Source organism: Mandrillus leucophaeus, unplaced genomic scaffold (assembly GCF_000951045.1).
Source record: "Mandrillus leucophaeus isolate KB7577 unplaced genomic scaffold, Mleu.le_1.0 Scaffold154, whole genome shotgun sequence".
NCBI classification, from domain to species: domain Eukaryota; kingdom Metazoa; phylum Chordata; class Mammalia; order Primates; family Cercopithecidae; genus Mandrillus; species Mandrillus leucophaeus.
This window is the reverse complement of record NW_012101521.1, coordinates 3498211-3523967: the sequence shown is the minus strand read 5'-3', so window position 1 is coordinate 3523967 and position 25757 is coordinate 3498211. Positions and strand designations below refer to the sequence as shown.

The 25757-nt window shown below is 40.3% G+C and overlaps 1 protein-coding gene across 3 annotated transcripts in view; it reads left to right on the top strand.

The window, feature by feature from the left end:
• The window catches only part of PITPNB (phosphatidylinositol transfer protein, beta), a 67792-nt gene that overhangs the window by 15999 nt on the left and 26036 nt on the right, over window positions 1-25757 (top strand). For all 3 annotated transcript variants that reach the window (XM_011975357.1, XM_011975358.1, XM_011975355.1), the window contains exons 4-7: window positions 5521-5612; window positions 6280-6287; window positions 6788-6862; window positions 8829-8912. In XM_011975357.1, coding sequence (XP_011830747.1) covers window positions 5521-5612; window positions 6280-6287; window positions 6788-6862; window positions 8829-8912 — 259 coding nt within the window. The remainder of the gene's footprint in view (window positions 1-5520; window positions 5613-6279; window positions 6288-6787; window positions 6863-8828; window positions 8913-25757) is intronic.

The window sequence follows — 25757 nt, the reverse complement described above, 5'->3', positions numbered from 1 at the left end:
TTTTTTTTTGAGACAGAATTTCACTCTTGTTGCCCAGGCTAGAGTGCAGTGGCGCGATCTTAGCTCACCGCAACCTCCGCCTCCCGGGTCCAAGAGCTTCTCCTGCCTCAGCCTCCCGAGTAGCTGGGATTACAGGCATGCGCTACCACGCCTGGCTAATTTTGTGTTTTTAGTAGAGACGGGATTTCTCCATGTTGGTCAGGCTGGTCTCAAACTCCCTACCTCAGGTGATCCACCTGCCTCGGCCTCCCAAAGTGCTGGGATTACAGGCCTGAGCTACCGCGCCCAGCCTCTGGCTGCCCATTCTCAAATTAAGTTTTCTTTGTTAAGTTATGTTATTTTTATATTCTGGGTACTAGTTCCTTATCATAGAGGTGATTTGCAGATTTTTCCCCCATTCTGTGAGTTATCTTTTCACTTTCCTGATAGTGTCTTTTGAAACTTAAAAAGTTTTTAATTTTGGTGTATACCTGTAGTCCCAGCTACCTAAGAGGCTGAGGTGGGAGGATTGCTTGAGGCCAGGATTTCAAGACCAGCCTGGACAATAGAGCAAAACATGTTGCGACCCCGTCTCTATGAAAAAATTTAAAAATTAGTCCGGTCACAGTACTCCATACCTGTTTGTCGTAGCTACTCAGGAGACCGAGGTGGGAGAATCACTTGAGCCTAGAAGTTGGAGGTGGCAGTGATTTATGATTACACTGCTCTTCTCCAGCTTAGTGACAGAGCAAGACCCTTTCTCTTAAAAAAAAAAAAAAGAAAAAAATGTTTATGATTTTGATGAAGTCCAATTTATTTTTTCTTTTTGTAGTTTATGCTTTTGATGTCATCAAAGAAATCATCGCCCAATCCAAGATCATAAAGATTTACATCTATGTTTTCTTATAAGAATTTTATAGTTTTAGTTTTAATTTGAGTTAATTTTTGCAACCATCCGTTCTTGCCCACTCCAATTAATTTTTCGCACAAAGCCAGAATGGTCATACAACTCAAATCAGGTTGTGCCATTCCCCCTTTTAAAGCTTTCGGTGGCTTCCCATCATACACAGAGTAAAATCTAAACTCTGTGACCTGTAAGGTGAGGCCCATGTGGTCTTTCTGCCCTTTCTCCATGTTTGGTCACTGCAGTCTAGCCATGCTGGAGGCCTAAGAGTGGCTCAAGCAGGTTAAGTCTTTTGCTATCTTAGGACCTGTAGTCATGCTGTTCCCTTTGCTTGCTGTTCTGTTCCCTGTCTCCGTACCCTTGGATCATTGTTGTAATATTATTTCCTCAGAGAGGCCTTCCCGACTACCCTTGCTCCACTTACTCATTGCCCAGTGCCCTATTTTTAATTTCACTGCACTGCTTAAGTAATTCTCTTTGTGTTTTGTTGTTTACTAATCTGTTTTCTACCTCCATCCCTGGAAATAAGTTCTGAGTAGGAATTATTCCTGTGTTCTCACCATTATTTACACAGCCCCTGGCCTGGGATGGTGGACACAGTAAATATTTGAGTGGATGAATGAATGAGGTACCCAGTATTTTATTTATACATATGTGTGTGTGTGTGTGTGTGTGTGTGTATTTATTTATTATTATTATTTTTGAGATACAGTCTCACTGTGTCCCCAGGCTGAAGTACAGTGGTGTAATCTTGGCTCACTGCAATGTCCACCTCCCTGAGTCAAGCGATTCTCCTGCCTCAGCCTCCCAAGTGGCTGGGATTATAGGCACCCACCACTATGCCCAGCTAATTTTGTGTTTTTAGTAGAGTCAGGGTTTCATCATGTTGGCCAGGCTGGTCTCGAACTCCCAACCTCAGGTGATCCTCCCACCTTGACCTCCCAAGGTGCTTGGATTACAGGCGTGAACCACTGCACCTGGCCCTTTCTTTTCTTTTTTTGCCTTCTTAGCTGAGCTTTTCCTGACTAGTGAAGAGAAGGCATCCCAGTGTATTTGAGGGATATTTCAGTTGATCATAAAATGAAAGATTAATTAGTCTATTTATGGTAAATTAATCTGGTCTTCAAATTCTTCCCTAAATTTTTCTGTGTTTTGATGTTCATCTGCAGTGGGAAGGAGAAGGGTGCGAATAGTTGTCTTGCTTGTGTGATTTACAGATAGACGTAAGAATTTCCAGAGAAAAGTACAGTTAGAAATGATTTGCCATGGTATTATGTATCTCAGGAATAGGATTAAAAAAGGAATGTTCCTAGATCAGGTGTTCAGTGTACCTTATGGTCATGTTTTAGCCTGAAGTTAAATAGTCTTAATATTCAGAGTGGGAGAAAGGGTATGTATTCCTAAAGAGTCTTCATGATCCTGGGCATTGTGCTATTGGTAACTCTTAACTCTTCACTCTTAAGCAGCTGAAATCTAGCCATGTTTACCTTGAGGTAAGTGAGCACTGTTCTGAGTATTAGTTTATCATGAGGGAGCACCATTTTGTGAATAGTTTGGGAGGACAAGAGAAGGATTGTCCTTTTTGCGTGTTTATTTTTGAAGGCCCACCTCCCATTTTATTAATTCAGTTAATAATTGTTCCTTTTCTGAGGCTCTGTAAGCTTCCAAAACAGGAATCTGCTGCATTTTACTGAAGTGCCTTACTATTGTTAATTCAGTTAATAATTGTTCTTTTCTGAGGCTCTCTAAGCTTCCAAATCAGGAATCTGCTGCATTTTACTAAAGTGCCTTACTAAGTAATAACTGGTGGGAAAATGATGTATATGTTCTCAGTTATATATACCTGGCACACTTGAAATACCATGTTAGGAATATATTAAGGTTGCCATTAATGGAAATTTCTAACCTTTGAAGTAGAATTGAAATTTAATTTTATTTACTCCATATATACATTTTCCTCAAGTTTAGTCAGTCACTTAGATTCATTGAGGAGAGATGTATTTGATAATGTTCTCACGTTAAACATGAAAAAAAGTGAGTAAATTTGAAATAAATCTAGCTTATAAGTTTGGACTTTATTGACTCAGTCAAAACATAAAATGAATTGTTGGAATTCTCATGGTGGGAAAAGTATCTTGGAAATAAGATAGTAGGCATTTGGGAGCGAGATAAAGAAATATTAAAATTTTCATGTAGATTTGGCTCATGTTGGCCTTTACTGATAAATGCCAATTTCCTTCTATTTGAGTCAGCACATTTTAGAACATTTTACGAATATTAAAGTTCTTCACATATCAGGCACTATAGGAATAGATGGATAGTTAAAATATGTGTCTGAGTTAATACAGAATTGTTTCTCCTGCCTTTTCGTTTTTTTCTTTTTCTTTTTTTTTTTTTTTAAAAGACAGAGTCTTGCTGTGTCACCCAGGCTGGAGTGAAATGGCACTGTCTCAGCTCACTGCACCCTCCACATCCCAGGTTCAAGCAATTCAGCCTTAGGGTCCCGAGTAGCTGGGTTTACAGACACCTACCACCACGCCTGGCTAATTTTTTGTGTTTTTAGTAGAGACAGAGTTTCGCCATGTTGGCCAGGCTGGTCTTGAACTCCTGACCTCAGGTGATCCACCCACCTCTGCCTCCCAAAGTGCTTGGATTACCGGTGTGAACCGCCACACCGGCCTCTCCTGCTTTTTCTAAGTTGACCAACTGAACCATTGATAGGTCTGTTTGTCATACTCTCAGATGAATAGGTAGTCTTGTAGCTTGGCTTTAAAAAATTATCCTCATGTGTTCCATTGTACCCTGATTAGACCTCACCCACACTTGAAGGGATTTTGGTTCTAGTTCTTTAGCAATGTGATACATTTTTTGGACAACTAGATACTCTTTGACTTTTAAAGTGACATTATTTTCGGTTGTCCTGGCTTGGTGTTTCTGAAGTTTGAATGAATCGTTCCACCATTTGAAAAGAAGTAAGTGATCAGGCCGGCCGCAGTGTCTCACGCCTGTAATCCCAGCACTTTGGGAGGCCGAGGCGGGTGGATCACGAGGTCAGGAGATCGAGACCATTCTGGCTAACACAGTGAAACCCCCATCTCTACTAAAAATACAAAAAAATTAGCTGGGCATGGTGGCGGGCGCCTGTAGTCCCAGCTACTCAGGAGGCTAAGGCAGGAGAATGGCGTGAACCTGGGAGGCGGAGCTTGCAGTGAGCCAATATCATGCCACTCCCGCCTGGGTGTGAAGACATTAAGGAGGATTTAAATGAAGAAAGGCATATGAAAGTACCCAGCTCCGTGTCAGCTTATAATTAAAAAGCAGTAACTACCATTTTTTGAGCTCATTGTACTGTGCAATGTGCTAAACGCATTCGAGTATTTGATTTAATTCTCTTAGTAACCCTGCAGAGCAGGTAATATGCATTCCATTCAACACATGAGGAATTTCAGAGAAGCCAAGTAGTAGGCCTGAGGTTACACAGCTTCTAAATGGTAATGTTGGGATTTATATTCGATCTGTGTGAAAAGTCTGTGCAAGCAAAACTACTCTTTACAGTAGGCTCCAGTCACTAAATCAGTCACTTCATTTGCGTTTATTTGAAGACTAGTAAGACTGATTTTCCCATTTGTTTGTTAACGAGTAACATCTTATATTTGTAATGGGCCTGTGGATGACTTTTGCCCCTTTATATGTTGGGATTGTTTCTGATTGTCATATGCTTGCACAAGCTTCTCATATATTAATCATGCATTGAACCTTTCTCTTCCTCTGAACATACTTGAGGCAGCAAGTGACATTCATCTCCCATACCTACAAAATTTTATACTTGGATATGCTTTCATTTCTCGTTTTCTACATGGGTCCTTTACATTGTTATTTTTCTTCAGGTCTGTTCTGTAAAATGTATTGAGACTTTTATTCAGAGATATCTCCTTATTCTGGGGCTTTTTGCATTAAGAAACAGTATAATATCATCTAACTCTAAGAACTACGTTGTATTAATGTGCAGGATGAATAGCTGTTAACTCATAGGTTTCACATTGGGGTAGTAGATCAGAAGTCCTTAAGAAATAATTGCTTCTATTTAAAACACACACACACACTCACACACACAAACCCTTTTATACACTTAACTTGGTTTTTTTTTTTCTTGTGAGACAAGGTCTTGCTCTGTTGCCCAGGCTAGAGTGCAGTGGTGTGATCTCAGCTTCCTGCAACCTCTATCCCACAGGTTCAGGTGATCCTCCCACCTCAGCCTTCTGAATAGTTGGGGCTACAGGCATGTGCCATCATGCCTGGTTAATTTTGTATTTTTTTGTAGAGACAGGATTTCACCATGTTGCCCAGGCTAGTTTCAAACTCCTGGGCTCAAGTGATCCTCCTGCCTCAGCCTCTCAAAATGCTAGGATTACAGGCATGAGCCACCGTACCCAGCTAAATATTCTTAATCATTTTTATTTAAAATGTAAACAATTATGTGTTCCTTTCTAGTGGATTACTTTAGGATTGAAATAAACTAGTTCATCAAACTTAGAACATGGTCACCTTTGATTGCCGTACTCTTTCAAGCAGTTTCATAGATACCAAGAAAGAATTGATGGTGCTGTTAAATATATCCAGTATCTCTCTTCTCCCAGCAAAGTTCCTGCATTCGTGAGGATGATTGCTCCCGAAGGCTCCTTGGTGTTTCATGAGAAAGCCTGGAATGCGTACCCCTACTGTAGAACAAGTAAGCCTGGCCCCCAGCAGCCATTGCACCCCTCCACCCTGAGAATGAGAGGGATTCCCAGTACCGATGTCTTTGAGAAGGATTACACTGAGCAAGGTCTTTGAGTTCTTGGATAGTCACTGCTAGAATGATGGCAGAGGAAGAACTGCATTGGGTTCCTCCTCCCAGAACTTTGTGACAGGCATAAGTCCATTCCCACATGGCAGCCACTTTGGGGTCCTAGCCGACTATGCTGGCTCCAGGGGTAAGCCAAAAGAAAGGTCGTTTACACTCACAAGGGTGTTTTGGTACGTTTCAACAGTATTTTACTTACATTGCTACATAGTAGAGGAGGAATAGGACAGACTTCTGAAACAGCATCCTATCATTTGCTAAATTGACCTTATAAATAATGTTTTGCTTTTGTGACATTATTCTTTTTAGCATTATTTTGAAAATTAGATGATTCTTCATATTTTATTTGTACTCCATAGTCTAAATTAATGTGCTGTGTAGTGTCACTTGTGTAGAAACTCTTGTTTTGCAGACATAAGTTACTAAATAAATGTTCTGTGTTTTCAGGTAGTTTAGTCTTTGTGACATTAAGTTTTGGGACAGATTGTTTTGATTCCAATTAATATTCTGAAATTTTTCTCCTTTCATTACCTACCTCTCCATTATGCCTCAGTTGTAACGGTGAGTAAAACTATTTTTGTGTCTCATACTTTTATCTTTAAACTTTGTTTTACACAGTAATTATTTTCAACCATTCTTTGCTAACTGCCCCTCACTGCATGGTTCCCTCCTGTGTCCCGCCAACCAGCCCCCACACTCTACCACATGTTCCCAGTGTTCATGGGCCCTTTCCACCCTTGTCTCAAAATCTCCCTATTGATTTTATTTTGCTTTTGTTACTCCCTTCAAACATGGTATTTGTTTATCAGACCTCACAGCTTCTTTATTAGCCCAGTATGCTGCGTGGCAAGTCAAATTGTTTGAATTATTTAAAAGCATGCAGCATTTGGTTTGCCTGGCAAGTCTATAAAAATGGGTAGCTAATGATTCTTTGTCACTTGAGGATCAGTCTCCTTGTAGAGTCAAAGCATGGATGCCTATACTGGGAAAAGCTCCCTCAGACGTGGTCACCAAGGAACAGGTAGAAGATTACTATCATTTTCCTGTTGTGTTTTCTGCAGAATGAATATATGAAAGATGATTTCTTCATTAAAATCGAAACATGGCACAAACCAGACTTGGGAACATTAGAAAATGTAAGTTTCAACTCTGCACTTTTAGTACAGAAGCCCCTGGAAACGAGAATACTGTATGTAGTTCACTTGTCATCACCAAAGTAATGTCACCTGTGTTGGACTAGTATCTGACTACACCAAGCTGTGTCAAATTGAGATGAGGCAGGCAAGCAGCCAGAAACCAAATGGGCTTTCCCTATCAGTCCCCTTGCCTTGACACTTTGGTAAAGTTGCTGGTTTGATCAGCAACTCTTATCTGAGGCAAGGAGAGCTTGGGTAAACAAAATTCAAAGATAACCCCAGCCCAATTTTAGCCATTAGTTTTGCTAATTAGATTGCTTTTATCTCTGAGTGTTTGCCAGAGCTGTTCTGCATAGCAGAATTGATTGCTTTAATTTTTACCTCCTGTCTGCTTTGCTAGGGTATGGGCTGATGTCAGAGAAATGGCCGAAAGGCAGGAGGGATGAAGTACTTGAATAACTTACAAAAATGTTGAAAAGCTCTTGACTTATATAAGTTGGTGCACATTTATCTCTTTAAGATTCAAGAACATCTTTGAGTTAGGACTTAAAAAAAATGTAATCATTAACTTTTAATAAGGTTTGTCATGGAGCTTGGGAAGGCCTGTTGTATAGGTTGATGCCCTTGGTCTAGGGGTTCTCAAAAGTGTGGTCTTTGGATGGGCCAGCAGCAGCACAGTATCTGAGGACTTGTTTGAAATGCAAATACTCTGACCTCACCCAGGAATCTGTAGGGTTGGGACTCAAACCAGAATCTGTAGGGTTGGGACTCAGCAGTTTCTGTTTTCTGGTGCACATGCATTCCAGGAGAGTAGGTTAATGATTATGGCAAATTCTGTTTTTTACTGTTCTATTGCTGTGCTCTTATGTTATTGATGCCAATTAGCCAATTAATAGAACTTTGAATTTTAATATGTAGTATTTGACTTGAGTTTTCTTTCAAGTGATCATTTGACATTTTATGTTGTTTTTCTCTTTTTATTTTTTTATTTTTTTTTATTTTTGAGACAGAGTCTCACTTTGTTGCCCAGGCTAGGGTGCAATCACGCGCTGTCTGCTCAGTGCAACCTCTGCCCCCTGGGTTCAAGTAATTCTCCTGCCTCAGCCTCCCAAGTAGCTGGGACTGCAGGCATGCACCACCATGCCTGGCTAACTTTTGTATTTTCAGTAGAGATTCACCATTCAGTAGAGTTTCACCATGTCGGCCAGGCTAGTCTTGAACTCCTGACCTCAGGTGATCCACCTGCTTCAGCCTCCCAAAGTGCTGGGATTACAGGTGTGAGCCACTGCACCCAGGCTTTTTGTTGTTTTTTATAGTAATCTTCTATAATTTATAATCTAGATGAGATGATTTGGTGTGCATCAATCTATATGATTTATTCTGCTATTTTCAGCTTTTAAATGGGCATGTCTTTGGCAGTTTTCACACAATTCCTAATTAGTTCATAGATGGCATTTCAGAAATAAATGATGGATCAACATGCAATAGAGAGGAGTTGGCATCATACTGAAACTGAATAGCTTTAGGATAATCAAATTTTGGAGAGATTTTAGACCATACAGTGCATCATTTGAATTCTACTTGTAATGTCATCTTATGTTTGTATAGAACTTTGTTGGTTACAAAAATTACAAGTACTTTGTTGTGTATCATTTGGGTTAAACATAGGTCTGGTATATTTTGTTAAATAAATCATCTGTGAGGACTATCAGAAAATAATATTGACAGGTTTCTATTCATTTGGCAGCATCCTTATTCTCTCCTTCCTTATTATTTGGGGTTATAAGTGGTAATAAAAGATTTCTAGATCCTGCAAAATATCAGACAGCTAATATAATGAAATAATAATTTGGGTTTTTTAATTCCCTATAATGTACCCTGAGTGACTCAAGATAAAGATTATATATGTAAACATAATAGAATAATCTACAGTTTATTTCATTTCTTTTCTCTTTGTCATTGGTAGGTACATGGTTTAGATCCAAACACATGGAAAACTGTTGAAATTGTCCATATAGATATTGCAGATAGAAGTCAAGTTGAACCAGCAGTAAGTATTACTCAGTGACATTTAACCTGTTCCCTTTTACAGTTAAAAATTATTTTCTACTATCACATTTAGGATTAAGTTAAAATTATTTCCTTTCTTTCTTGTATGGCCTACATTTCTATGCCGAAATGAGCTTGGCGTGTAGTCTAGTAGGTCTTTGCAGCAAAGAGACCAGAGTAAAAGATAAGGTGATTTGTTTTCTGTGTGGATTTTGCCTTTGTACAGGTGATCCCTCTAGGAAGTCCCAATATACCTGGGAAATGTAGGTTGTTTTCATTGAAAAACAAAACACATTGTTTACAAAATAATTCTCCCTCAAGCTTCTTTAAATAATATAGGTCCCTTTTACTTTTCAAATGTGATTAAGAAAGCAAAAATTTAATTTGCATGCAAGTATTTAGTAACTCAGCCACAGTTGTTATTTGTAGAAAATAGTTTGTGTAGAGTATCTTTTTAAAAATTTTCTTTTAGATTCCAGAAGTAGGTGTAGAGTATTTTAATTTAATAGTTGTTTAGCTTTCTATTTTGAATCCTATTAAGATGTAAATGTTTCTACTCCTGGCTTTTGACTTAACAAAAAAATTTCTTTTTCACAAAGACACTTATTCCTCATGCCAAATTAAGACTCTTGTCTTAGGCTGGACACAGTGGCTTCCACTTGTAATCCCAGCACTTTGGAAGGCCAAAGAGGGAGGATTGCTTGAGCACAGGAGCTTGAGACCAGCCTGGACAACATAGTGAGATCCTGTCTCTAAAAAGAAAAAAGCAATTAGCTGGGCATGATGGCATGTACCTGTAATTCCAGCTACATGGGGAGGCTTAGATGGGAGGATTGCTTGAGTCCAGAAATTTGAGGCTGCAGTGAGCGGTGATCGTACCACTGCACCCCAGCCAGGGTGACAGAGTGAGATCCTGTCTCAGAGGGGGGAAAAAAAAAAAAAAGGCCAAGTGTGGTGGCTCACGCCTATAATCCCAGCACTTTGGGAGGCCGAGGCAGGCAGATCACGAGGTCAGGAGATCGAGACCATCCTGGCTAACACAGTGAAACCCTTCTCTACTAAAAATACAAAAAATTAGCCAGGCATGGTGGCGGGCGCCTGTAGTCCCAGCTACTCTGGAGGCTGAGGCAGGAGAATGGCGTGAACCTGGGAGGCAGAGCTTGCAGTGAGCCGAGATCGTGCCACTGTACTCCAGCCTGGGCAACAGAGTGAGACTCTGTCTCAAAAAAAAAAAAAAAACAAAAAAAAAGATCCCTGTCTTATCTTGCCAAAGTTTGGATATTTAATGTGGTTCTTTTTTTATAAGTGCTGATCTGGTTTTACACAGCACATATAAATACAAGCACTGGTCCTCTTCCTCTAATCTAGAGAACTAAAGCTTTGGAATAAGAGTGGCACCCTTTGTTTTGTCATGGTAAAGCACAGTGTGTTCAGCAGGTATCCCCTTCCATTTCTGTTGTTGGTGCTTATTCCCTGAACTTGAGCAGTGTTGTAAGCTAAACAGAAATAAGTCAAATACTAAATGTCTGGTTTTGCTGTTGAAGTTTAAAGGTAAACTTGCCTAAACAAAGGTCCCTGACCTTTTCTCAGAAGTCGCTGGGGTTGAGACTGCCAGCAGTGACCCAGTACCAGGCTGGGCCAACTCTGCTAGGGCCCCCTTCCTGCTTAGAAGTGTGAGCACTGATAAGGGTCTTTTGTTCTAGAAGTTCTTAAATTTTAGTTTTGCTGTGATTTGAAGTTGTTTCAGTTTTAGGGATCTTTTCACCTTTGACATTGTTAGAGAGTTTTTTAATCTGTAGAAATGAAATGATATCTGTTATGCCCTTTTATTTCTCTTGGTATTGTTTACAGCTAAGATTTACTATATGTGAAAGAATGATGGGAAGAGAAGTAATTGGCAGTAATGAATGAGTCAGTTAATGACTAGGTCAGGACAGCTTACAAGCCTGGAGCTGCCCATCACTAAAATACCAAGCAGCAGTATGCCACACCAGGATCAGGTGCCCTGGGGAAGGCATTCCCATTATGTTGTTGGTGTTTGAAAATGCTATAATGACCAAACAAAATGGCTGGACTGACTCAGACTTATGGTCCATAGGTTTACAGTCTATGTTGTTCACCAGCAGAGTACAAGATACCTTTGGTTTTGCTGGAGGCATAAAAATTCTTTGTTCCTGTCCTCAGGCGAAAATGGGCAGTGTTTACAGGCATGAATGCTGGTGGAAAGAGCAGTGTAAGGGCAGATTGCACAAGAACCCTGGAGGCGCTGGTTCCCATCCCCTCCACCTCAGCACAGACTTCAGAGAGGAGAGGAGGCACTGGATGCATGACAGCAGCACTTGAGATAGGTGCTCCAGGTGGAAGGCACCGCACATGCAAAGGCTGAGTAGGTAGTTCTATGTGTGAAAATGGTGATGTTTGGGGTGGATAGCTAGTGAAAAAGACTGGATTGAGCCCAAGTGAGGAGGATCTGTGTTGCGAGGCATGGAGCTTTGACTAAGAACATACATTCTGAAACTAGGTGGGCTTCAGATTTCCATTCTGAGACTCTGCCACCTGCTGGCTATTTAATCTTGGACAGGTTGGTTAGCCTCTCTTTGCCTGTATTATCTTGTGTAAAATGAGAGTAATTATCTTATAGGATTAAATATAATCACTTAGAGTATATTAGTCTGTTTTCACACTGCTGTGCAGATACTACCCAAGGCTGGGTAATTTATAATGGAAAGAGGTTTAATTCACTCACAGTTCTGCATGACTGGGAAGGCCTTGGGAAACTTACAATCATAGTGGAAGGGGAATCAGGCACGTTTTACATGGCAGCAGGAGAGAGAGGAGGAGGAAGGAGGAACTCCTAAACAGATCTTGTGAGAACTCACTCACTGTCACCAGAACAGGATGGGAGAAACTGCCCCCGATGATCCAATCACCTCCCTTCCTTGACACATGGGGATTACAGGTCCCTCCATTGACATGTGGTAATTACAATTTGAGATGATATTTGGGTGGTAACACAGAGCCAAATCTCATCATAGAGCCAGTGCATAGTTCAGTAAATGCTAGCCGTAATTGTCATTATTATTAGCTCCAGTTGTACAAGAGTTCCGAGAGTCTGTGTTCACACCAAGCATTGTTTGGGGACTAACCACAACCTGCATATATGTGGTTTTTTGATGTTCATAGCTCCTATTTCCCATTATGTTTTAGAGATTAGTAAGATATAAATTTATTTTAAAGTTTATTGAATTTGCAGGAACTATTTTTTATTGGGATAAAATACACATAACCTAAAATTTACCCTTTTAACCATTTTTAAATGTGCAGTTCAGTGGCATTTAGTACATTAACAATGTCCTGCAACCATTACCACTGTCTAGCTGCAAAATGTTTTCATCACCCCAGAAGGACACCCTGTACTCATGAACAGTCATTCCCTGATTCTCCTTCCCCCTAACCTTTGGCAACTGCTAACCTGTTTTCTGTCTCTTGGGATTTGCCTATTCTGGATATTTCATATAAATAGAATCATGCAACGCATGGCCTCCGGTGGCTGGCTTCTTTCTTGTGCTTTGCATTTATTTACAAGATTCATCTTTATAATATGTGTCAGTACTTCATTCCTTTCTGTGGCTAAATAATATTCCAGTGTATGGATAGACCACATTTTGTTCGTGCATTCATCTGGGTTTTTTTTGTTACTGTTGTTTTGAAACGGAGTCTTGCTCTGTCACCCAGACTGGAGTGCAGTGGCACGATCTTGGCTCACTGCGTGCTCCGCCTCCGGGGTTCATGCCATTCTCCTGCCTCATCCTCCCGAGTAGCTGGGACTACAGGCGCCCGCCACCAAGCCCAGATAACTTTTTGTATTTTTAGTAGAGATGGAGTTTCACCATGTTAGCCAGGATGGTCTCGATCTCTGACCTCGTGATCCTCCTGCCTCGGCCTCCCAAAGTGCTGGGATTACAGGCGTGAGCCACTGCGCCCGGCCTCATGCATTCATCTGTTGATGGACATTTGGGTTTTTTCTGCCTCTTGGCTGTTGTGACTAGTGCTGCTGTAAACCTTTGTGTCACAGGAGCTTTTTGTCTAATGTGCTCTCTTAGTTGGGGATAATTAAATAACTGATATGTAAGGATTATCAGACCTTTTGATGTGGAAAAAAAAATAATTCCAGTATGCACATTTCTCTGTTACAAAAAGAAAGGGAAAGGAGCTTTTTGGTGCAAAGGTGCCCTTGACAGTTTTTAAGCATAGAGCAGAGCATTGAGCTTCCAGGGTTGGGGTGGGGTGGGGGTGGGGCGGTGTTGAAGGCCGGTATGGGTGGTGGCAGGAGAGCTAGGACCAGAACCCCATTTCAGGGAGGAGGTGATTGTGAAATCTAGTGGTGCAGGGACCCTGGGTCTGCTCTTTTCTTCTGCACATCCTTGTCTGTCCACTTTCCCAGGCATTGACAGCTGCCCCTACACTCTTATCCCTTTAAGTTCCACTCCATTGTTTTGGCCTTGACTAGTTAGAGTTTTAGGGTTAGCTTTTATCCCAAACACCTGGACCTCCTGGAGGTCATTACTTCTTACCAGATCCAATTTGGTTTTCTGTTGAGTTAATTTGTTCATTTCATTCTGCCCTGTTAGGTAATTTTGTCACTTGAATATTCTAGTCTACAGTGTAGAGAAAAGGCAGAAAACATTTACAGTTCTAAAATGGTAATGTTGTCATAGCAATCAGTAGTACTGAATGCCTGTGCTGTGTGTACCAGTGCTGTGCATACAACACTGTGGTAACTGTCGAGGATTTGTATAGCACCCACAAGAGACTTACAGTCTTAGCAAGAAAAGCCCAGTACAATAAAGTAGTTAACAAGTGGCAGAGGCTTATAGCATGGTCTAAAGTGCTATAGGATTTCAGAAAAGAGAACAGACGATCTGTAAGAACGCAAAGCTGAAAAGGCTGAAGGGAAGACTCCTGACATGAGGATGTGTAGAGTTTTGATGAGTGGAACAATCATTACACTTTTTCCTCTTACATTCGTTGCTCTGACACATCATACGTTTATTTCATTTTTCTCTCTCCCTTCCAAGTAGAAATTAAACCTCAGAGTGAAGAGTCTTTGTAACCTTAGCCCATGTCTCCCCAGATCCTATAACGCTGTCTGAAATATAGTAGGTACTCAGTGAATTCCTGTTAATAAATGAATTCATAGGCAAGCAGAATAGAAATGAAGGTGCAGGTGCACCATCTGACATTGAATTGGAGTAGTTTTTCGAGCTGAAGGGAACCTTAGCTACCTAGGCCTCCTTGCATTTAGACTGTGCTTCACATAATCCTAAGAGTTTCTTGCCCCCCTCCTGCCTCAGGTTATCAGGATGGAGCAACTAGAATAAGGGGTTGAGTTCCTTCGTGTTCTCCTCTGCCAGCGCAGTTGTGCTTGCTTGTCATTAGTCTTGACTGTAAGATTTACTTTGAACACAGTTCTGCAGCTACAGAAAGTTTGATTTCAGGGCTAACCTCCTGAAGCCCAGGTAAGCTAGGATTTCTCATGATCACTTAGCTAATGCCAAAAGTGGAAATCCCGATTCTCAGATCAGCTGACTGATTCTTCCCTTGCTCAAGCCTTGCCGGGGCAGTCACTCTTCGAGCTGCCACTTGAGCATTCTCTTCCTCTTCTCACACTGCTCTGCCACGGACCATACCCTGTGCTTTCCTGTTCCAATGCACTGCTTGTTCTCGTCTCCTTTCTGGGACTCCTTTCTCTCTGTCCAACGTTGACATGTCCTTCAGGATGTAGGTAGGTCGGAGCTTGCCTGCTCCAGGGAGATTTCTCTCAAGTCGGAATCAGTCTTCCTGTCTGCTGAATTTCAGAAGCTTTTGCTCATTTCATTGGTGTGTTTTGTTCTCTTTGTTTAGCAACCTGTTCTCTTTTTAGAGAGTAGGCCCTTCATAAATATTGGTCAGATGAACCTGATGAGCTTGAGAATAATGAGGAAACTAAACACTATGAGCCAAGAGTTTGTACTGGAATACAAAATCAATTTGATGTCCTTTTGATAACATGTGGGTTGGCAAGGGATGAGGAAGCAGGCACTCCCATACATTGCCTGTGGGAATATAAATTGGTAGAACTGGTACTAGCCTAGCAGAAGTACAAGTGCACGTAGCCTGTTGACCCAGCGAAATTCTGCTTCTGGGAATTGACTCTACCCTCTGTAAAGTGACAGGTGTATAAACCTAAGATCAGAAGTCTTAAGTGTTGCTTTATCAATCGGGAACTGATTAAGAACATTATGGCACACTCATATGATGGAGTTCAGTGCAATCATTAAAAGGGAGTGAGCCCTATTTGCACTGATGGAGAATCCTTTTCAAGACAACCTGGAGAGAGAAAGACAAAGAAGTATGTATAATATGCTTCCATTTGTTATATTAAAAAGGAGAAAAATATGTTTGCTTAGTTATGTATGGATTATCAAGAAGAATGCATAAGATGCTGTTAGTAGTGATTTCCCTTAGGAAAGGAATGGGATGGAAGAGTTGAGGTCTGACAGAGATGTGTGCAGTGGATCGGGGATAAACTCCTCTCACCAACTGTATGTTTTCTGTTGCTGCATAACAGATCACTACATATTTAGTGGCCGGGTAATGTAACCTGATTAGTTTGATTAATAAGGGAATGGCCTACCATTACCTCTGCCACAGTCTGTGACTTAGAAGCAAGTTAGAGGTTCTGCTTGCACTTAATGGGAGGGTGACTTATGGCAGGGAGGGGTTCACTTTAGAATGCATCTGCCATACCAGCAGTCAATGTTTAGTGCCTAAATCTTGCTCCTTAAGGATTGGAGTGACACTAGAATTGAGAACTTAGTAACTGTGAATAGGCCAGCAAGTGGGTGTGGGATTGGGTGGGGGTGGAGCTGCACCCCATGGATTGGGTTGCCTGTTAGACCTGGGGAGGTGAGGTGGGTGGGGATATTGGGGCAGAATCTCCTTCCTAGATTTGCTGAGTGTGCCTTGTTCCAGGGATCAGAGGACAGCTTGTGGAGGCTCAGGTTGTGGGGAATGGTTAATGGCCAGATCCAGATCCTACCCCTTCAGTCAGCCCCAGCTCCTTATCCTGCACCTCAGCTGGGAGCCTGACTCTCTTGCTTTGTAAACAGGGAATGATCCCCTTTCACGAGACCACCATCATGTCTGGGCCTATGGTAGGAGACTGTGGCTAGAACCTGTGTTTTTCTCAACACTATTTTTATGACCCAAGGGCAGCACCTTCTGAATGGGAGATTGTGTGACTACTGGGAATGCATGTTCCTCTAGTGCACCTGTGTTTAGTGGTAACACCTCACATGCAGAATCTGGTTACCTATGCAGTTGTGAATATCCAGAAGTTAAGTGAATCACTGTCTATAGTCTTACCCAATTTAAAAGTTCATGATTTGACCTTTTCTCCTTAAGTGAATGTGTTGGTGGTGATTTGGAAAAAGAAAATTAGGAAGACCTTCTGAAAGTATAGTCATCCTCAAAGTTTGTACTGTGGCACCCTGACTCCTGGAGGTTTTTGTCTTAGTCTGATTTAATCAGTGATTTTTCATTCTGTACTTAATGACCTCTGGTTTTTCTTGAGTGAGCTAATTTAGAAAAAAAACCAAGTTAAATGGTTGAGTTTCTTTCATATTACTTGCTTTTAAAAAGAAAGAAAACAGCAGCATTATTAAATTTGAGTGAATCAGTAGGCAAGTCCTCAGAGTCAGGACAAACATGAAATAGTTTCATGTTTTCATCTTGGAGCACAGCTGTTTGGTTTCCTTGCTGTGTTGTAGAAACCAAGAATTTGAAACTCCACCTGGTGGGAGCTTTCTGTCACTGCAGGTGAATTTAATACAAATGCAGCCCCAAATATTTTAATTCAGAGTGATTGTTGATTTCTCTTAAGATTTAACTTTCTCAGCTAGATTGTCAGGTGACTTGTATACCACTCTTATAGATTTGCTGTCTTTGGTAATGTTTATGAACTATACTTCCCCATGCATGGAAGAGATGTGATTTGACTCGTGGCGTAACTGAATACTTGGGTGGATGCTTTGACATGTTTACATAATTGGAGGGTGACATTGTCACAGTAACTCTAGGAACAAGGGTTTGTTTTAAAAATCTGTCAGTGTGACCCAGGGTCACAGAGTCGTTTGCTACAGAAATCATATGTATTTAAATGTATGGGCCATTAGGGCTTTTTGTTGATGGCTTGTGGGAAGTCTGTATACGACTATTGCTTTTGCCACTGTTCTCTGTAATTTTCTAGAAGCTTCATCACTTCCTGATGAAACAAGCCAAGTAGTCTGGAATTTCTGCATAATATCCTCACTTAATATCTTTTTTTCCTTTAGAATGTATCTACCTACCATAGGAAACGGATTTCCTGTTTCAAGAGAAAGTGGCATTGTAGCGAAGTGTTATTAAGGTGTTATATCCTTTAAAAAGGAAGAGTCCTTCTGCCTGTCATCCCAGCGGTCACAGAGTACACCATGCTCCAGCAGGACACACCTCACACTCTCTCCATCCTCAGACCCCCTTGTTTTAAACCCAGGCATCACTTCTAAAAGTCTTCCTCAGTAAGCTAGATGCCTTTTGGTGGTCAGGATTGTACTATACTCATCATTTCTGTTTCCAGGACCTAGCAAGATGCAGGATGCATGGCGTGGAGTAAGTTCTTCCATAAAGGTTTGGTAGATCAGATGTTTTTTCTCTCTAGTATTACAAAAAAAAGAAGAAAAGGCTTTTTGGAGGAGTTGAAGTTTTTATTGTTCAAATAGTAAATGAAAAAATAAAATGCTACTTTAATTCTTTCTTTAGTAATTCTAGATAAGATATATATTATGTGCCTTAAATTCTAAAAATTTTGGCCAGACACAGTGGCTCACGCCTGCAATTCCAGCATTTTGAGAGGCTGAGGCAGGAGGATTGCTTGAGTTCAGGAGTTCGAGGCTGCAGTGAGCTATGATCATGCCACTGTACTCCAGCCTGGGCGACAGACTGTCTCAAGAAAATAAAATTTCTGAATATTGTTTCTAAATGAGCAAATACCATTTTGGTCAGATTGAAAAGTATTTTGGTTAGATCAAATTGTAGTAAGAGCCAGGAGTATCCAGCATAAAACACCGCAGTGTAAGTTTTAAAGTTTTTTAATTTCTAAAGTTGTCTCTGATACGCAACCACTGTAAAAAGTTTAGGATTCCTTAAATGTCCTGATGAAATGCACATGCATATCTTCAGCACATTTCCAGAATATACACAAATGAGTCAGTTGACATCTGCTTCTGCTTTTTTTTTTAAGGTATAAATTTGAATCTGGCTCTTTTTAATCATCTCCAGCACTTTGTCTAAGTAGCTTTCCATGATTTGTATACAAAAGTCACTTCCCGGGAGAGGAAGACTCTTTAAAGTGTAAGCCGAAGTATACACATGATTAACATCAGAGAGACCTTCGTTTTTGGAAGTAATTTGAAAGAAAATGAGCATGGTTTAGGAAAAAAAAGAAATTGGAACCACATTTTTAGATATTTATGTGTAACAAGAAAGGATTGTATCAGCCTTCCTCTATAGTACATACTATGTGACTTTGTTTGTATAATTTTCAAGGTACTTTTTAAGTAGAAACAATGTTTAATTCAAAATTTTAAGGCTTACATACCTAAAAGTGATGCATCTTAACATCTGAGTGTTTTTTACGTGTTAAAAATAAGGAAATATTAATGATATAAAAGCATTAAATTGTTTGGGAGTTGTAGTTTAAAAATCTGGATCTATTTAATATTAAAATGAAGCAAATTTAAAAGAGAGAATGAAATTTTTCCCCTCATCTTTCAGCATGTTTGAGTGTAATGCTTCAATTCATGGTGAAATTTTTCCTAAATGAGATGGTTCAAGATCAAGCATTAGCATTGTGTGACCACAGTGCCATGACCATAGCATTTCAGCATCGATGTTCCTGAAAGGAAGAGACACAAGCTAGAAACTCGTGTGCCATATTGGTTTTGGGTCACAGAATGTGCAGCGTATGCTCTGATTGATAGGGAACTTCCCTGCAGTGTAGGAGGGGCCCCTGTTCTGCAGTAAGTTTGTTGTGTTCTTAAGATAAAGCTCAGATTTCATTCATATCACGTCCATCTCTTTGTCCTTTTTAACTTCACCCTAGTTGTTACTCTCATGTGCCTCTTCCTTACCTGCCCATGAATATAATTTCCACTGTCATATTTACCCAAAATCTCCATCCTTTTTTCTGGTACCTTTCCTTATTTGCAAATGTCCCCCCCTAGGGGGTAATGGGGACACAATTATGGGCTTCAAGGGTGCTACATCCCTTCTGCAGCCCTCCTGCCTGTCCCAGGCAGCCAGGCTTCCCTCCCTACACTGTGGTCCTTGGATTGTTGCTGCTGTTGAGACTCTGGACCAGTCTGCAACATCTCTTTCCAGCAGAAACACTTCGTGCAAGCAGCTTTTTCAGCACCAGCTTCTGTGGCAAAGCTGTGGGTCCACTCACTAGTCACATTTTTTTCCTTAATACCCCAGAGGACGCAGGCACTCCCAAGTGGGAGGATGAGGCTGCTGATAATCAGCTCAGCCTCCTTTGCAACACCTCTGCTGAGTCCAGCTCACTCACACCTCCCCTGTCCTGTCCCCAGTTTGGTCTCCTTTGGAGACCACGGTCATTAGGCAGGTCTGTACGTGCATGAGTCGGAGTTGTGGGCTGGGTCTGTCCACTAGTCCAGTTCTCTGAAGATTGCATGGAAGTTAAGAAGTGGTTCTTTTTAGAGCCCCTGAGGATCGCTGGGGAACATTTTTAGCTAACTTCAGAGCTTGCCTGTCAAAGCCTTTATTAGGACTGAAGCCAAAACCCTGAGTCCCTTTGCATTCAAGTGTGGTCTGCCCACAGGCAGCTTATTAGAAATGCAAATTTGTTGCCCCCTCCCTGTTTAGAATCTTTGGAGTAGAGCTCAGGGCTTTTCTGGCCCTCCAGGCAATTCCTGCGCATGCCCACCTTTGAGAAGCTGCATTCTAGTATACATTATTAATGGTGAAGATTGTAGCGCAGGCACTCTTCTAGGATTTTGGAAGCAGAAGGAATCTCAGTTGGAGGCCATGCATGGTCCAACAGTGTTCCCCTCAGCCTTTATTTATACTGTTAAAGAATTTGTAGCCCAGGGAACTGCTATAACTCTTCAGCCATGTAAGCAGTGGAAGGGGAGCCAGGACTCTAATGCAGAGCTGCTGATTTTATTTTTGTCATTCTAGAACAACTTTTTGCTATATGATGTTTCTTCCTTTGCAATATGTTAAGAGCATTCTTAATTTACTTGAAGGAAATAGGCAGCACCTGTTCTTCCATCCGTCTTCTCTAGTCCCCTGAAACCTCAGTTTTTATCAGTAGTCTTGGTCACCTCCTCCCACGACTGCTGACCTCTGATGTATTTTGAAGTTCGCATATGTGCAATAGAGTAAAAGGATTGGACACCCAAAGATGTGTTTTGGTGTGGGTACTTACAGGGAACACCACTCATACGTTTTCTCATTTGTTCATTTAATAAACATTTATTGAAACTTACTATTTGTTCCGTGTTGCTATGGTAAATCTTTCTCCAGTTAAAGGAACAATTGTATCTGTCTAAAGAGAGTGTGAGATTCTTTATCGCGGACATGCTAAAGTGTGTCAAAGTGACTTACAAGTTCCAACCGTTGGTTGTGTAGTATGTGAGTGCTCCTTCACGAGAGGGTTTTTTTTCCTTACAGCTGATACAGACCAGCGCTGGGCACCAGGCTGCAGCCATAGTCAAAGTTCAAAGACTAATCAGAGCCACGAGTTTTGGAGTTTTGCAATTTACTAAATGAACAGCCTTTTTAATTGCTTGTCAAAGGACTATAATGGGATTGTTGGGCTCATCTAAACTGCTGAGCAGCTTGTAGAAGTCTCAGGTGAATCTTTTTAAGGATTGTGATGTCAAAGAAAATGAATTGGTTTTTAAAGTTTGTACTTTTTGCTTGTTCTTTATTTGGTGAGTATGTCTTGGTAGGAAGAACAGTGTCCTGTTTTAGTTGAGGGCAGGAATATACTAAGCCAGTACCTGTTTTTTTGAAATATCAGTTGCCTTTGGGAATGAACATAAATGATTTGCTTTTCTGTACATTAGTTCTTTTTACTTTGAACATACCATTCCATTGTTTGAGTTTTTTAGTGAGCAACCTGACACTTCTTAATTGTTTTTATTGTTTAAAAAAAAGGTATTTTGCTCTTTTTAAACATATTATTTTCTAAAAGTTGGCAAACTGATGAAACTGGGTTTAATTTATTTGAATTGACTCTTAGGAGCATGTAAGTTTTGGTCACACCTTAAGCAGTGCTTGTTTCTTGTGCTCTCAGAAGGATTTGGTATATCTTTTCTTTTGATCATTCAGTTTCTGAGACAGTGCCCAGGTGTTGTATATTTGAGTAGATAGTCTTGGTAACACGTGCTTTACTGCACTGTCTTTAGAAAAACTTTGTAATTGCACTCTCTAAATAATCTTTATAATATTAAAACTTTTTTTCTTTTCAAAATTAAAAAGAATGATGGAACATGACCAGAAAGAGTTAAATATTGGTAGAAGCCATGTGAAGTGGTTAATATTTGTAAGGTTTTGAGCTACAAAAATGACATTTTCTTATGGGTCAACCTAATACATACTCCAAATTACTTTTTGGTAGATGATACCCTAAATGGTCAGCAGTCCTTTTGGTTCTCTCTCACAGCTTTCAAGAAACTCATGTGTTTTAGATGTTACATTTGTTCCAACTGCTGCTGCTTATTTCCTAAGAAGGGCTTTCTGCTTCTTGGAGCTGTGCAGTGGCTACCCAGCTCTTTAGACTGAAAAGAGCTTTTGTTTATTAGAAGTCTGTGGCTGAGATCCAGGCAGTCCTAGGCGGGCCTATGGTTGCCAAATGCTGCTTTGGCTGTTTTCTTCGGCATGAACAGACACACACTTGATCTCGGTAGAGTACCATGTCCTTTTGCTGTTAAAATGAACCTAGACATTCATTTCTGTCTTAAAAATGTGTTAGTTATCACTAAGGTATGTGATCCAAAAACTCTTTATTAAAGTGTGTGCATACTAAAAACATGAGAATTGTGACCCAACTCCTAACTCAAGATGAATGCATGTGATAGTAGCTTTCCTGAACTTAGGGGGAAAGCACCTCAAATACGCGGTTTGAGGTAGCAGTGATTTTGCTTATGCTTAAGAAATTTCTGTTTGTCAAACGCTTGTCTCATCTCGCCTTTACTGCACTGTGAAACAGACTGTTGTCAAGGTCTTTTGTAGTAAGTTAGAGATTTTTTCCCCCATCTTCAAAGAAGATATAAATAAATGTAGGCATGGTTTCTATTAAAAAGAAATGTGAAAATGTTTCCTACATTATTCTACTGCCTTACATGGTCACACACTTTCAGATCATTTCCAGTAGTAGATTTAGAGAATGGCCGCTATATTTGAAGGCATGGTTGGAGAGCAGTGCCCTCTTGTGGGAAAACAACATATTGCTTATGTGGTGCTTGCTTTAAACATTAGCAAGGATTTTAAAATTTTATTAACTGGGTGCAGTGGCTCACGCCTGTAATCCCAGCACTTTGGGAGGCTGAGGCAGGCAGATGACCTAAGTTGGGAGTTTGAGACCATCCTGACCAACATGGAGAAACCCCGTCTCTACTAAAAATGCAAAATTAGCTGAGTGTGGTGGCACATTCCTGTAATCCCAGCTACTCTGGAAGCTGAGGCAGGAGAATCGCTTGAACCAGGGAGGCTGAAGTTGCAGTGAGCCGAGATCACGTCATTGCACTCTAGCCTGGACAACAAGAGCAAAACTCTGTCTCAAAAAAAAAAAAAAAAAAAAAAAAAAAATCAGTATGTACAAGCATGTTTTGTACAAAATGCTTTTTCACTAGAACTCATTATTAATTTAAGGTTTATTCCTAATTTCTTCCATGTTTTAAAAGTAAAAAGGGCGGGGAGGGTAATGAGATGATGGGGGTGTGAATAGGATTTGCTTTAGTTCCTTGGGTGGGGGATGAAATTCTCTGAGAGGCAGAAAATGTTTTTGAGCAGCTCATGGCAGATATTTTTAAAGAAATAAGTATAAACAGCTCCAAGTCAAGTTTTTAAAGTGCATTTCTTATAAAAGCCCCTTTTCAGCATTTCTTATAAATCCCCTTTTCAGTGTAAACTCTTTTTTAGGGAAGGCTCTCTAGGCTGAGAGGGAGGAAGCATCCCTTCAGGTACTTGAGTCTAATCAAATGGTAGAGTATAAATCACATTTTTGCAATAAAGGATCATGATTGGCTTTGGTGTCAGACAGGGCGGCATCTGAGTCCTGGCTCTTCTGCTAAACGATGGTGGACTCTGGCAAAGAATTTCACTTCCCTGCCCCTAGTGGTGGTGATAGTCCAGTACCTTTTTTTCAAGTTTTTGAGCCTTAACTGGAAGAATGTGGGGGCCTGCCACATAAGTGTGTGCTTCAAAATGGTAGCAGAAATGATTTTGTTTATTGGATTTTGTTCTTACTGTAAAAAAGTGTTTACTTTTTTCATATTTTAACTTTTTCATATTTAATATTTGTTAACTGAATGCTAATGAATTAAATGGAATCTTGGGACTTAGAAGCTGAAGGCCAAATCATGAACTAACATTTAGAGTGAGAGAGGGCTCACTTTGAATTTCTAATAGGGTGTTTTCCCCCATTTCAGTTTTAGGAAATTGATACAATTTGGTCAGTGATTTACTATCATTTAAGGAAACATGCATTTTTGTAAGTAAAACTTTTCTAAACGTGTCACTTACATTTCAGGTATGTGCAGTATAATTTTAAAATATGTAATGTTTAACAAGTACCTTTATGGAATCAACTTGTTTGTTAAAACTCATTTCATTGGTGTATAGAGTTTGAAATACCTTCATTTTTAAGTGCTATAATATATAAACGTATACTAGTAATAAATACAATATTACAATAATAAATATATTGTATATTTGTGCATGAACTGCCCAAAGCAGTAACCCATCTCCCCTGAGGAGAGTGCTGGGGTGTAGCCCATGGGCAGCGGCTTAAGGCAGCTCACTAGCTCCTGTAGCTCTGGGCTATACAGGAATCTCAAGAGCTTGCTCCGTTGGGCCTCACTTTCCCATCTTTTCTTGGAGCACAGCTATTTGGTTTCCTTGCTGTGTTGTAGGATATGGAGTGTGTCACATAGCCATCTGGTTGTAACTTTTTTTCAGAGCTGACATTCTGATTTCTTTCTCTATTAATTTGTATCCTTCCAAAGGCTTTAGGGGTCTGCCTTCATAAACATGACAATGTTGGTGATAAGGATAAGATCAGAAAGAATGGAGTGAGCGATTAGTTGTGCTGTAGCCTAGCAGTACTGTAGACGGAGCCACTTCATGTGGATCACAGTGGCAACACAGCATAGAGCTATTGACAACCCCTGCTACCCTCCCCACCACCCACATGCCAGGCTCACCCCCACCATCTGAGGACACTATGGAGGGTCTCTGTGAGATCAAAAAGATTACCAAAAAAAAGTGTGAAAGTGTTCTGTTCAGGGGTATAGATTTGACTGCATTTCTCAGTTCTCAATACAGTTGTTTAAAATTCAGCTTTTAGGATTCATTGGTGGCAAGCCAGTAAGGTTTAATGAGAGGGCTGAATTATAGAATATTTTTTAATGCAGTTTTGTCCCTCTGAGGTACATTCAGTAACAGAAACTAGGCCAACAAGTTATTGACAATTAGTGGTCCTTTGGGAATCTGCTTTAATGAATAGATAAGAATGATTTGTAATTAGCATAATAATTATATGCAAATGAATGCTTCTGAATTGCTCTAAAACACTTCTGAACTGTTTAAACAGCCCTCCTGAGATCTTGTTACTCTATTAATTTGTGTAGCAAATCTTTTTTTCATAGATCATGCAAAGATAAACTTCAGCCCAGCCCCTGTCCGAATGATTATGTATTCCAAGGTGGTAGGACCTGAATTAATGAGATTTACTTATACTATATTAATGGTACTCTGTGGGAACCTGAAAGGTTGAGGAGTCACTAGGGAGATGTAATTAAAAATGGAAAAGAAAGCTGCTTATTTGAAAATAACTGTTGAAATCAGTTTCTTAAACAAGTTAGTAAATGTTTCTCTTTACACCTCTGTATTTGCTTTTGCAAAATTTAATGCAAACTTTTTTTTTTTAATGGGCTTACTTACTCTTTGGAGTCTCGCTTGAATTTTGTCAGCTCGAGTTACTCGTTTGGCATTAGGGTCAACAGTGATAGGATCCAGGAGCTCATTTAGGTGCCCCAATACTGGAAAATTCAGGGCAGTGCTAATAAATGATGATTGTTATTTATCTGCATATTTAATTCAGCTTTATCCTCCATCCTGGGCTTTATTTTTAGGATGTGATTAGAGGAAATAAGCCTTGCTAAGTTGAGCTGCAATACCCATGCATTTAAATTTAATGATTATCTTTGAGCTATTTTAATAGACACCTAATTAATCATTTTATGCTAAAGGAAAGCATTTTATATAGCAGCCTGCAGGATCCTAATCTCTCTCTCAAGCTTTTGTGTTTACCCAGTAAAACACCCCCTCTCCACAGGGTGGAAAATAGGGGTTGATCTTTTATAAGCAGGTGCCAAGGAGTTGCTAATGCTTGTGGTTTGGGTACTCTTTTTCCTTAGTTTACACTTAGCCTCACCTCTGGTAACCCATGCTTGGTTATTTAAGCAGTTTCTGGTGTCTGGAGCTCATCTCAATTTTTCCACAAGCTGTCAAGAAA